Source organism: Gadus morhua, chromosome 23, assembly GCF_902167405.1.
Source record: "Gadus morhua chromosome 23, gadMor3.0, whole genome shotgun sequence".
NCBI lineage: Eukaryota > Metazoa > Chordata > Actinopteri > Gadiformes > Gadidae > Gadus > Gadus morhua.
In genome coordinates, this window is record NC_044070.1 from 14,568,054 (window position 1) to 14,580,741 (window position 12,688).

General features: G+C 44.2%; 1 protein-coding gene across 1 annotated transcript; it reads left to right on the forward strand.

Moving 5' to 3' along the window:
* The first annotated feature begins 555 nt into the window (after positions 1-555).
* On the forward strand, positions 556-11,961 carry txndc5 (thioredoxin domain containing 5). Its single transcript, XM_030349193.1, has 10 exons — positions 556-898; positions 1,660-1,812; positions 4,681-4,786; positions 4,887-4,983; positions 6,345-6,460; positions 7,282-7,368; positions 7,580-7,744; positions 8,679-8,761; positions 9,415-9,544; positions 10,516-11,961. The coding sequence occupies exons 1-10, from the start codon at positions 714-716 to the stop codon at positions 10,636-10,638; spliced, it is 1,245 nt and encodes a 414-aa protein (XP_030205053.1). The 5' UTR covers positions 556-713; the 3' UTR covers positions 10,639-11,961.
* The last annotated feature ends 727 nt before the right edge of the window (positions 11,962-12,688 follow it).

Sequence of the window (12,688 nt, forward strand, 5' to 3'; positions counted from 1 at the left end):
TTTTTTCTACGTGAGGCAAAGAATGCCCCCTTTGACTTTAAGAGATTACTGAAGTAAAGGAAAGTAGCTCCTAGTGGTCCAAGAATCACAATAGACCCAATGAATGAATGATCTTTATTTGTACAGGTACAGGTACGGGTACAGCGAGATTTTTGAGAGCTCCCCCCTGCAATACAATGAGCTTGTATTAAAGTTAAAGTAAAAGTACCTCCTTTGAAATTATTTAGGCCTACAAATAATATGTTGTGATGATGATGAGATTAACTGAAATCATTCTCACAGTGTCAAAACGTTTGTGATCATTTCACCCAAATAATATGAAGTATTTACAACTATTGAAATAATGACAACAATCGAGTTTATCTGATGCGTTATTTCTGTATCAAGTAATAAGCTATTTATTGCTTGGAACATAAAATGTATGATGATGCATATTTCATCGCCTCATTAATCACTTGCATTGCAACTGGAAGTCAGTCAGTCGTCTCAGCGACTCAACTTCAAGTGTCTCATGTCCAATTAGGACTTGTTTGGGTTGCGCTTCAGGGCACCACATATCCCCACTGTATCGGGATTTCCTGACGCAGAGCTAAAGTTTAGTCGGCGCCCTATCCACATTACACATTGCTTTACACTCAGCGCAGGCAGAGGGAGAGGGCGATTTGCGAGTCGGTCTTTGCAAACCTGCCGTTCACATCGCAAGAGGGTTAACCATGGCTCCAACTCAGTTTTGCACACACACACTTTTGTGTTTTATTTATTGCTCGTTACTCATAAGTAGTGTGTTTTGCGACGCCGAAGCCGAAGAAGATGAACATGCCAAGCACTCGTACACGGTAGAAATGTTCAACGATGCTGTGCCTACCGCTCCACACTTTGTCATGTTCTATGCTCCTTGGTAAGTTAACAACTTATGCACACACTGTACTGAATAAAGGCATCGATGGTCACATATTTCTATTATCCCTTTCTAAGCAGGACTACTGAACCGAGAACTGAGAAGTGTGTGTCTGAAGTGCATTGTGAACTACTTCGCAGCACACGGCTAGCTAGCAAGTTTGAACTCTGTTGGCCGGCTGATGGAGCTAGCTAGCTAGCCTATTAGTGAGGGGGAAAACCCTCTGACAACATTCACAAGGCCATGCGGGGCCGGTTTAATCTGAGTCCATTTTAAAAAAAAAAGAAAGTACACGCTAATGTTGTTTGCTTTGTGAACCGGTTTGAAGCTTAGTATTGACTTAAAATGTCGGGTTTTAGGTATTTATAGTTCAGAGACGCTCCACCAGGGAGGCTGTACTGCGATCGCTTACGTGGCAAGCAGTGATTGAATCAGAGCCGGTAACCGAGGAGATTCCTGTCCTCATTCTTCCCCCATCCCGTTAGAAAGTATTTTACTGTCATTCCTGCATTTATCACGTCAAATCAAGCTGTGTCATGCTTCAAACCCCTTCAGGTCTTTGTAGATTGTGAGGGTACATCAAAGTGGAGGCTATTAACACTATTCCTCAGCCAACTGTGTCTGTCAATAGTGTGTCGCCTTTAATAGAAAGAAAGCATGAATATACATTAGCATGATGTATATATATAGAGGTCTATTTTGAGAGGAATGACCTCTGTAACATACTGATGGTGACTATGTTATCCTTGTGCTGTGTTCAGGTGCGGCCATTGCCAGAGGCTCCAGCCTGCATGGAACGAACTGGCTGACAAATACAACAGTATGGAGAAGCCTCCAGTCTACGTGGTTAAGGTGGACTGTGTCCTGGACACCAAATTCTGCTCCAAAGACCACGCTGTCAGGGGTTACCCAACGTAAACCGACTTTAATGTGACTCATCTTTAACTTATTTATTGCCCATCACTTTTCTTGTAGCGAAGGGGAGTATAAGAAGTGCTTGCATTCCACTTGTTTCACGAAGTGTCTAATTTGATGTTCCGAGCAACAACAACAAAAAAAACTACCCCAGCAAGTAATTGCCTTCTCCTTGTCACTGAGTGACACACAGAAATTACACATTCACTAGCACTGAGTGGAAATTTCAACTTGTACAGTAATTGCCCCATCTTACACCACCAGGACAACTTGCTGCATAAGTGCAAACTCGGCAGTCTGCAGAAGACGTTGAAGCACTTTTTAAAACATCAGAAAAGCACCGTCAATCCAATATCTTCCTGATATATGATGACGTAATTGTAAAAAATATAATGTTTAATGGACTAGTCTTAAACACTCCTACTTTTTGACCCATTATCTGAAGCTGCTTTTTGTTAGGGATGCACCGAAATAAAAATTCTTGGCCGAAACTGAAACCGAATATACTGAAACAGTTGGCCGAAAGCCGAAACCGAAAACCGAATGTGGCTTTTGCTGTTTTTCATTCATTCATTTAACAGGTGCGCTCGGCTCTTTTTTCACCTTGTGTATTGTCATTTAGTTGTTTACAAACTTATGTGCAGCTCTTTTTTAAAGGGGACTTATTATACCACCAGGTGTGAGTGTGATTAGCCTTAAGGCCTATTTAGGGTCGTTTTAGACGCAGAGACGTAAGCACGTAATTTACACAAGGGACTTGTTTTAGACAAGTTTTGATTTACGGTTCCCGTAAGGTTCCTTAAGGATTGCGCGTGTTGCAAGGGGATTCTCCGCCAGAACAGTAGGGGGAGCAACGAACGAATCTGTGGGCGTGGAAGTGGAAATCGCTGGCTTGTTTATATTTATAATCATAGCCGCGGAAACATATTCTCAGCAGGGGGTGCTGGAAAAAAAACCTCAGCCTGGACTAGACTCGCAACTTGCAACATTGATAAAAAAGATATATAGCAGCGCAGCTCAATTACACCAGTGCATGCGCGCACAGTCAAAAATCGATCGTTGTGTTCACACCATGGTTCACATCCAGCTGCTCACAGAACAAGTTTAGCGCGCCACCGCTCCCCTCACACTTTTTCATATAACTTTTTTTCAGCACTAGGTCATATGAGCATTAAATAAATGCTGCGTCTCTAAATGCCTTGGACAGCAGCGACGATGACCCGCTTTGCCACGGGCCGAAACAGTGCGGAGCGACCACAGCCAGAGCGAACACAGCGGGGCAGAGGAGTGTCAGGAATAGTCTTTTGTGTACACATCAGTACGGCCTATTTGCACTACTGTTTAGTGGCAATGCAGTGTTTTATTCTATGCCTTTTAATTTTCGTATATTATTTCAATGAATACAATTTATTTATTTATAAAAACAAGATCTGGTCTTCAAATCTTTTTTCCAAACATAGGTCGGGTTTGTGTTTATATTCGGACCAATACGGTACAGCGGGCGCTCACATGACGTTAAGCATTTCCTGGTGCATAATGTGACGCTTCAGAACCTAAAATCCCGTTTCTCCCCGTTGACACAACACATAACCGGCGTTTTCAGAAATCTCCACTTTGGCCGGAGTTTTTAGAAATAATCGTTTTTTGTGATAAGACAGGGCCTCGGACAGGGGGTGCGGCAGCACCCCCAGCACCCCTACTTCCCGCGGTACTGTTATAATTATCATAATTCGTTCTTGTGTTTTCTTCTTCTCCTTCTTCAAAATTCTTCATTCGCTTCTGTCACGGCCTTTTAAAAATGGCGCTATTATGCTGTAAAACCGGAAATGTGAGACTCCTGAAAGGATGTGGTTGGCTGGCCAATCACAGTCTTTGCGAGCTGCGTAGGGTCGTAGTGTTTTAGTCGCATAGTCAGGAATTTGGGCCGACGCACTTAAGCACGTAAGGGGGGATATTTTACCGCGCAAGGGGGGGTTATGTATCTTACGTGCTTACGCGTTACGTCTAAAACAGAGCATATATCGGCCTTTACAAGCCGTTTCGAAAATCTGCCTAATATGACATCACTAGTGGGTGTGTCCACCTAGATCTGTGCTGGATAGATCTATCTACCAGCCTACCCAGTGGACTGAAGTAGACGTTGCTCATCTATCCAGGACAGATCTAGGTGGACACACCCACTAGTGATGTCATATTAGGCCGATTTTCGAAACGGCTTGTAAGGCTAATCACACTCACACCTGGTGGTATAATAAGTCCCCTTTAAACTCTCTCTTGATGAAGCGCACCGGGCTCATTCCCCACTGGTTGCTTTTTTTTCTCACATCATCAAAAATAGAAATGTTCGGTATTTTTTTCGGCCTTTTTACTCCTTCGGACGCAAGCAAATATTATGTTTTGGGTGCATCCCTACTTTTTGTCATTTGGCAGACGCTTTATCCGAAGCGAGTAAAAGTGAAAGTTTAAAGGGGGCATATCATACCACCAGGTGTGAGTGTGATTCGCCATTGCAAGCAGGTTTGAAAATGTGCAGCATTGTGACATCACAGGTGGGCGTGTCCACCTAGATGTGGGCTGGATAGATCAGTCTACCAGCCTACCCAGTGGACTGTAGCAAACGTTGCTCATCTATCCAGCACAGATCTAGGCAGACACGGCCACCCGTGATGTCACAATGCTGCACATTTTGAAAACGGCTTGTAGTGGCTAATCACGCCCACAGCTGGTGGTATGATATGTCCCCTTTAAGAAACATGTCATTAAGGGGCTCAAGAAGGCCTACAGCTAGACTGACAAAAGCTTCCAGTTTTCACGGTCCATCTTGTTTTCAATTCTCCTAACGATACGCGTGTCTCTGGTCTCTCCAGTCTGAAGCTGTACAGGCCGGATCAGGAGGCCGTGAAGTACACGGGCCCCAGGGACCTGCCGTCTCTGGAGACATGGCTGCTGAAGACCCTCCAGGACGAGCCTGAGGTGAGCGTTCCACCCTGTTCCCCTTTTTAGTCCTCCGGAGCGTAGGTCTTTGACTTGACATGGATGTTGGTTTGTGTCCCTCCCTCCTTGTTCCCTCTAGGAGCCAGAGAGCGAGCCAGAACCTTCAGCTGCCCCGGAGCCCAAGCAGGGCTTGTATGAGCTCACCGTCAGCAACTTCAAAGCCCACCTCGCCAAAGGTAACGGGCAGACTTCAGCGTTGCACTCTGTGCTGCTTTGCCCTAAGAAGTAGATGATCCATTTACTTGTCAATGCGTGATGGGAAGTCGTATCTTAACAGGCCAGTCAACATACACGCATCATAAGTTAGATATAATACCACTCTATTACTACTTGGTAGTCATTAAACGTAAGCATTTAGCTAATTAGTGACATCGGTCAGAAATTCGAATGGCAAATTCTTATAAAAAAAACTGTTTGAATTAACACTGGTGTGGAGATTGTTAACTATAATAGGGTAAGAATTCTGTTTTGCAGTTACCTAACCGGTAAACGTATTCTCCAGGCTTCATCATTTCAAAACATAAATTTATTAAATTCAAGCAGTTGGCACTTGGGGATACCCCAAGCTGGAATGGAAAGGCCACAACCCCTTTCATTATGACGTGTGTAATATTTTACTTGGGCGCTGGACTCCAGGCTACAGCGCACGGTGTCAGTCAAAACCAAGCCCTGCACGTTACGTTGGTCGGCCCCTTTAGCTTTCATTTTCAAATTTTCAGACAAACACTGCAAATAAACACGGGCCGCGATAATTGTCTTGTTGAAATTACAGCACTTAGGGCCTGTCGACGTCAAATGTTTTGCTTCAGCAGAAAAATAAATGGGTGGTTGTTTGGAGTTGAAACACGACAGGATATGACATAGCTGTTATTATTTTTATTTTTTTTCAACGTCCCACCTTTTAATTCTTGGCAGCGCTGCAAGCAGCATTGTGTAATGGCTTGCGTATGGCTCCCGTGCATGAGTCGTTCTCATGTCATGTTCTAGACTTTCTCTCTCTAAGTCACCATGGGAAAATCCACCAGCCACACACAGTTGTGTATGTTCTTTAAAGAAGTTACGTGTAGGAATACTTTCATCCATAAATTGCAAATATATGAACAAGTTTTGATTAAACTTAAAAAAATTGATTTTCCTCGTCTCGCTGTTGCGTAGAACAGCCTGTGGGCTGATTCCTATTATATTTGAACCAGGGCTGTTTAAACGGGAGGACGTGATGTCTTGGCACCTAAAGTTGTCTGTTCTTTCATAACGTTCTAATTATACAGCGTTTATTTTTGTTTATAACTAACACTAGATTATGATTTTATTGTCTTAACCTACGGAGTTCGCACTTCAGTGCTCCAAATGCACAAGCTTGAGCAGGGGCGCAGTTCACTTAACCGCCAAAGGGGACAGTAATGAGAAGGATTCTTACACATACAATCTTTTTTAATTTGTGTGGAAATAATCGTCTGATAAAATGTCGAACAACCTCTCTCGCCATAAACTCCCTCTTTATAATACTTACCGGTTTGTTGTGTCCTCTCTCGTGCAGGAGCCCACTTTGTCAAATTTTTCGCCCCGTGGTGTGGCCACTGCAAAGCAATGGCTCCTACCTGGGAGCAGCTGGCCACAAGCTTCGAGCACTCTGAAGATGTCAAGATCGGCAAGGTGAGCTATAGGGCTTGTAAATCTCAATGACCGCCTCCATTTTGGAGGCATACGACCATACGAATGTTAGTGATTATGTTAATTGTAACTAATTTTGTTATTTATTCATTAATCTGGAAATGATGTCATCACGTGGAAACAGTGTTCTGTTTGAAACTTCTGCAGCGTTTCTAGCGCGAGACGTGGCAAAATAAACGTTTATTTTGTCCTAAGTAACCATGTGGCGTATATAGAGTATCGGCAGCAGAAGATCCCATGATGCTTTCTGATTTATAACACGCATTGGTTAAGGTTAGATTACTTTATTGTCCTGAAATTTGTTTAGTGACAGTCCAGCTTCTGGCCTCATAAAAAAAAAAAAAAAAAGATGCATACCAAGAACAAACCAGAAGACATTAAAACCAATTGCACACGCCCATCCTCTAACCAAATACACAGCACATAACAAACAATGCAAGAAGCTGCCTGAGATGGCCACTGGCAAAAATAAACATACTAAAATAATCATATAAAAACAAACATGCAAACATGTTCGCATGTTTTCAGTAGGCTCCAAAGACTATTGCTATATCAAATATATTGCATTGCAATTCCTTCTTGGTCATAGCAGTAAGGGAACACGTTCCACCAGATCCTCAGAAAAACCTTGTCTGTTCTTCTTAAGAATTAATTGCAATGTTGAAGTGACTGACTGCAAGGGGAACTGATGCTCTACAAACTCATGTCAGGCTATGGTGGCTATTCACTTGTTATTCACTTCAGTCACTGGTTCTGCGTGTGTGTGGGCTAACGCCTTGGCTCCCCTCTGTGCCCGCTGTTAGGTGGACTGTACTCAGCACTACGAGGTGTGCTCTGAGAACGCCGTGCGCGGATACCCCACCCTGCTGTTCTTCAGCAACGGGCAGAAGGTACGTCTCGCTCCGTTGACCTGTGCATCTCGCGCTCGTCCTCCTAACCCAAGATCCACCTTCTCAGTAATAACTTCTTGCCCACTCGTATAAATGACAGGGCAGCAACCACATAGAAGATAATTTGCATGGCGATGACTTAATCAACTGCTTGAGGTGATTCATCCTTTAACCATGACGTTTCCTCCCTCCCCCCCCTCCACGCTCCCAGACAGAGCAGTACCGGGGCATGCGGGACCTGGACTCCTTCAAGGAGTTTGTGAATAACCAGGTGAAGGCGGCAGCCGCCGCGCAGCCAGAGGCCGCAGACCCGTCGGACAACGAGATCCCCACAGACCCCCCGGCCCAGGAGGTGGAGGCCGAGGTGGAGGTTAAGGTGGGTGCATGCATGCTCATGCACACATGCGCAGGCCCGCTGGCGCTACACCTTTAATAGACCACAGACCTCTGAAGTCACCCAGCTTGGGAGGAAGGGGGTCGGGGAAGAAAAACCAGCGCCCATTACAATCACTGAATCTGACGCGTTTATTAAGTACACTTAATGACGGCAAGCGTTTTTTTTTTTTTTTGAATCGTTACTGCATGTTAGGGTCTGCATAGCGCCACGGGGCGGAGAATAACCACATGGCCGTCGCCGTCACCTGGTTGGCGTTAGTCCGCTCGCCGCGCCTGGCACCCACTCCGGCTGTTGCATAGCGGAGTGGGTGCAGCCCGCAATTAAGGCTAAGCCAGCTATTTCCTGCACATTAGAAGCCAGGATCTCCGATGGGCAGTTTAAGCTTGGGGCGGTGACATCACCGCTCACAGCGCCCCTGCACACGCAGCAGAGATGAGGTGTGACAGCGGGGAAAGCCTGTGGTGCAGCACGGCCTACCGCACATGCTGTGAGAACATGAGAATAAGGCCCTGCTGATACGTGTGTGTGTGTGTGTGTGTGTGTGTGTGTGTGTGTGTGTGTGTGTGTGTGTGTGTGTGTGTGTGTGTGTGTGTGTGTGTGTGTGTGTGTGTGTGTGTGTGTGTGTGTGTGTGTGTGTGTGTGTGTCCAATATTGCGATTGTGATTTAGTATGTGATTTTTCTTTTTAAAGTTCCTTATGTTTTGTATTATGGAAGCAGTCAAAATATAAACTGCTCTTTCCTTTAGGCCAGGGCTTTGTGTTGAGATTAATTGATGCATGATTGATATCATAACATCTTTAATAAATTGTCAATCTCGATTCAGTAAAAATAAAAGATTACATCCCAATGTCTGTTTAAATTAGATTAATCTTCCAGCCCTAGTCTCTAACACGGCGCTCCTCTTCTGTACAGTCCGGAGTGTTGACCCTGACGGAAGGCAACTTCGACGAGACGGTAGCCAAGGGCATCTCCTTCATCAAGTTCTACGCTCCATGGTAAACACTACATTTTATGACTTGGCATTATCTTAACCAGCACGGGGGACGGTCAGCACGTGGGACCGTGTTTGACTGGGGCAACTGGGTCGGGATGGAACCAGTTGCACCATTCAAAGGAGCTCCTTGATTTAAAGATTTGGCTGACAAACTTTGCATTCAAATGTAATTTTCCTTGATGACACTGTACATTGTTGCGCTGTGTGAATGTGTTGGTGTGTGAGTGTCTGTATTGTGATTGTTTCCCCCTTCGGCTGTACTGATGTCTCATGCCTGGGGTTTTTTCTCATGAGATGAGAAACAGGCGATTCTTGTAAGCTCAAAGTTAGCCTGATAATAATTGTACAGAAATAACATAAGGAATCAAGTTTTTTTTCTCCATTACATTAATGGAGCATTTGGAACAACTTGAAATGCCATCTAGAATTAGGAAAAGCTCAAGTTTATCCCTTGGTGAAGCACGAATCGATCTCAATTCCTCTTGACTTTTGTAAATGAATTTACTCATTAAAGCTGCATTGAAGAATTTGCGGTTTATTATTGTTTCACATTGAAAACCCGTGCAAGTTCCAAGACTCTCCCTTTTTAAAAAGTTCTCATCCTTGAACTTAACGGAGCCAACGTCTATTTATTCCCTTCTCTCTGTTCTTTAGGTGTGGTCACTGCAAGAACCTGGTTCCCACATGGGAGGACCTGTCCAAGAAGGAGTTCCCGGGCCTCACCGACGTCAAGGTGGCCAAGGTGGACTGCACCGTGGAGCGCACCCTCTGCAACCGGCTCTCTGTAAGTGCACCGGGTTCGAGCGAGGGGCCCGACGCCAGACCGGGATTACATTGAGCATGAACTGTAGTACATTGACACGCACACACACTTGTACACACACTGGTCAGACTGAGTCAGCCGGGCCAGTTCTTCCAGATGAAGTGTCGTCGCTGCGCAGGCGGTGGTAAAGCTCAATTAGTGGGCTGGGTCCCGGGGTCGTAAAACAGGGTGGCCACCACCTTGTCCTGGAACAGGACGCCGCGGTACCCGGTTAATAAAAGCACCTTCGGGCTTCGTCCGTCCGGGGCGGCTGGTGCGACACGTACGCGGGTTAAAATACTTTTTTTTTTTTTTTTATGTTGTGAAATGTTTACAAAGACGGGTGACAAAGGAGCGATTCTGTGCCGTCACAAGCGTATGAACGGAACTATGCTTATTTTCTTATGTGTAAACTGTCCTCCTGTTTCCTTTTGTTGGTGTTCTCAATTAATATTGAGAATGTAGTTTTTCTAAATTTTTTGTGACAACCCAAAGTCTAAGTCTTTTTTTGGTGCCGTCTCACGCTACAGGTTTTTCCAAGAGCCTTTCCAAAGTTAATTGTAAATCTGGTTAGAAGCAGGCTTAACTGGAATCAGGTGACAAGTCGCAAAAAAATACAACCAATAAAATCAGTTGCGGGGAATATCCAATACTACACCATATTGCTAGGCTGGTGTATCATCAATCTATGAGAAGAGTCACGATCTGTGGTTGTGTGAGGGAATTGCACTGCTTCATATAATCACGGTCTGCAACATCTGCTACCGTTTTGGCCAAACTATCACAAAAGTTGGCCCCCTGATTGACCTTGTGGGTCCGGTGTATGGGTACTCCCTTAATAGGATCAATGACTTCAATGGCCCCATTTCACACCATCTTGGTTGTTTTGAATGCAACTTTCCAACTGCTTTTTGCTTTTAGGGTCTTACTATGCGTCTGTCTCTCGTCCCCAGGTGCGCGGCTACCCTACCCTGATCATGTTCAAAGCCGGTCAACAGGGGGAGGAGCATCACGGTGGGCGGGACTTGGAAAGCCTGCACTCCTTTATCATGAAGCAGGCCAGAGACGAGCTTTAGGACGGCCCAATCAGCACTCGCCATTCATCACTTTGCCCCGCCCACACTGCATTTCTGGACATTGGGACCCACCCTCCCGTCTGCTGCCCCCCCCGCCCCCCCCCCCCCGGCCAACTATCCTTCGGCAGCTCCCTGTAATCATTTCACTCCTCAGAAGTGGAGTGTGGCTCTGTGACGGACTGCTACAAACTGTTTATTTGAATTCTTAGGTTTATTTGTTTCACCCCTGGGATCAAGGGCAGTTTGATTAAGTAGTGTTTCGGGGTGGGATCTGTATTTCTCTACTGTTATCTGAAGGAATTAGTTTGCCCTTGCAAGCTACATTAGTTTTTTTAAAGAACCACTTTGCTGGCAAGTACTTAATCAACCATAACCTCTCAAAGTGGTGATTAAAAGAAACTTTTGTCCCGGAAAGTGAACACTCTTCAAAGCCGGTATTCAAAGGTTCTATCTTGCCAATATGAAAATTATAACTGACGTTTCTGAAGACCTTTTTTTTATATTAAATCAATTTTTCTACAAGTGATCTATCAAAGAGCCATTAATGTAACTGTATAAAAGTGAGAATATGATCAATGCACCTTCACCCAACCCCCCCCACCCCACCGGCCTCCATTGTGAAGTTGAGCGTTAAGTTTTAGAGGACTTTTAAATCCACCACCGTATGGGCCTAGTTTACTTGACACTCAGGGAAATGCAAATGTTTACCGGTTGTGTTGCTGTATGCAGAGCGGACATTTGTTTCCTGCGTTAAGCTTGATTTAACCCAAACTAGAGCTAGACCAGCTGGTCTCCGTTTTTGCAAAAATGTGATGCGTGTTTGTGAGAGTGGTTCTTCTCAATAATTGCAATGAAAAAAAGTCTGAATGGTGATAGACTTTCAAACAACAAAAAGCATTTATTTTATTTTTTTTTGCTTCTTTTACTCTGCGGTACGGTCCCCTAAACTTGCAAGTGTATGCGTTCTTAGAGAGGGTCATGTGAGTTTAGGGGGAGAATTTGAGTCCAAACAGCTGCGTTGTCACCTAACTGTGAAGGGGAAAATTGGGATGTGGTTCACACACTGATTTATAAAAAGACGTGGCTTATGGGTTTCATTTAGTCTCAATTGACACCGTAGCAACTTTAGTGTGGTTTAGACGGCATCCATTTTTATCTGTAAAAACATTTGATCACTATTGTTGCTCATGTATACCTCTTTCTACTGTTTATGTAAAAGTCAACATTTCCTTACTCCAAATGTTGTTTTTGTGTGGCAGCCTGCAGGTGGAGGTTGTCAAAATGAACTGACCAGTTTCTGAAAAAAAAAACAAATTTCTAACACTAAGGCTTTTTTTTTTGTTGACCAATCAACACTAACATTGAGACCTATTGGTGGACCTGGATGCAACCACAATTTCTAACTAAACGTTGGCCACTTAGCCAATCAAAGGATATGTTCAAAGGCGTGCCATAACTCTAAGGCACTTTGTCCAATCTTGAAATGTGCAAAATGTGATGGCAAGAAAGATTTCCCATTATTATTCCGCAAACATTATCCCTTAAGCTATGTCCAAACAGGTAAATCGGGCATGGGTTTCTAGTGTGCCTTTAAAACAAATATTGGGGCCAGTTAATCCAGTCATCATGATAGGGATGGATACCATGAACATCAGATGAGATTATAAAAGTTTAAACAATTTTTGACTAAAACTGATGACCACCGAGTGAACATTCGTGCATATCAGGTTCACAGCTCATGAGTTTGAGCCATGGATACCAGGCTGATGTTGAAGATGCTTGTTAAGGTCCATGTGATTAAAATGTGTTTGAATTATAATCTGCCCACATAGCAATGGATGCTAATGGTTAATACGCATGTATTTCAACAAAGGAAAATAAGAAAGAAAAAATATCTTTCCCGTTGAAAAATACTTTCTTTGCTATTCGACTACGTATTTCTGAGTTTACGAGGTGCCCTCAATTGCACCATGAAGTCCGTCTTCGTGTGCTTTACCGTACACAGCAATGTAGATGCGCAATCACAAAGTGTAGTGGCGCGACCGCGCTT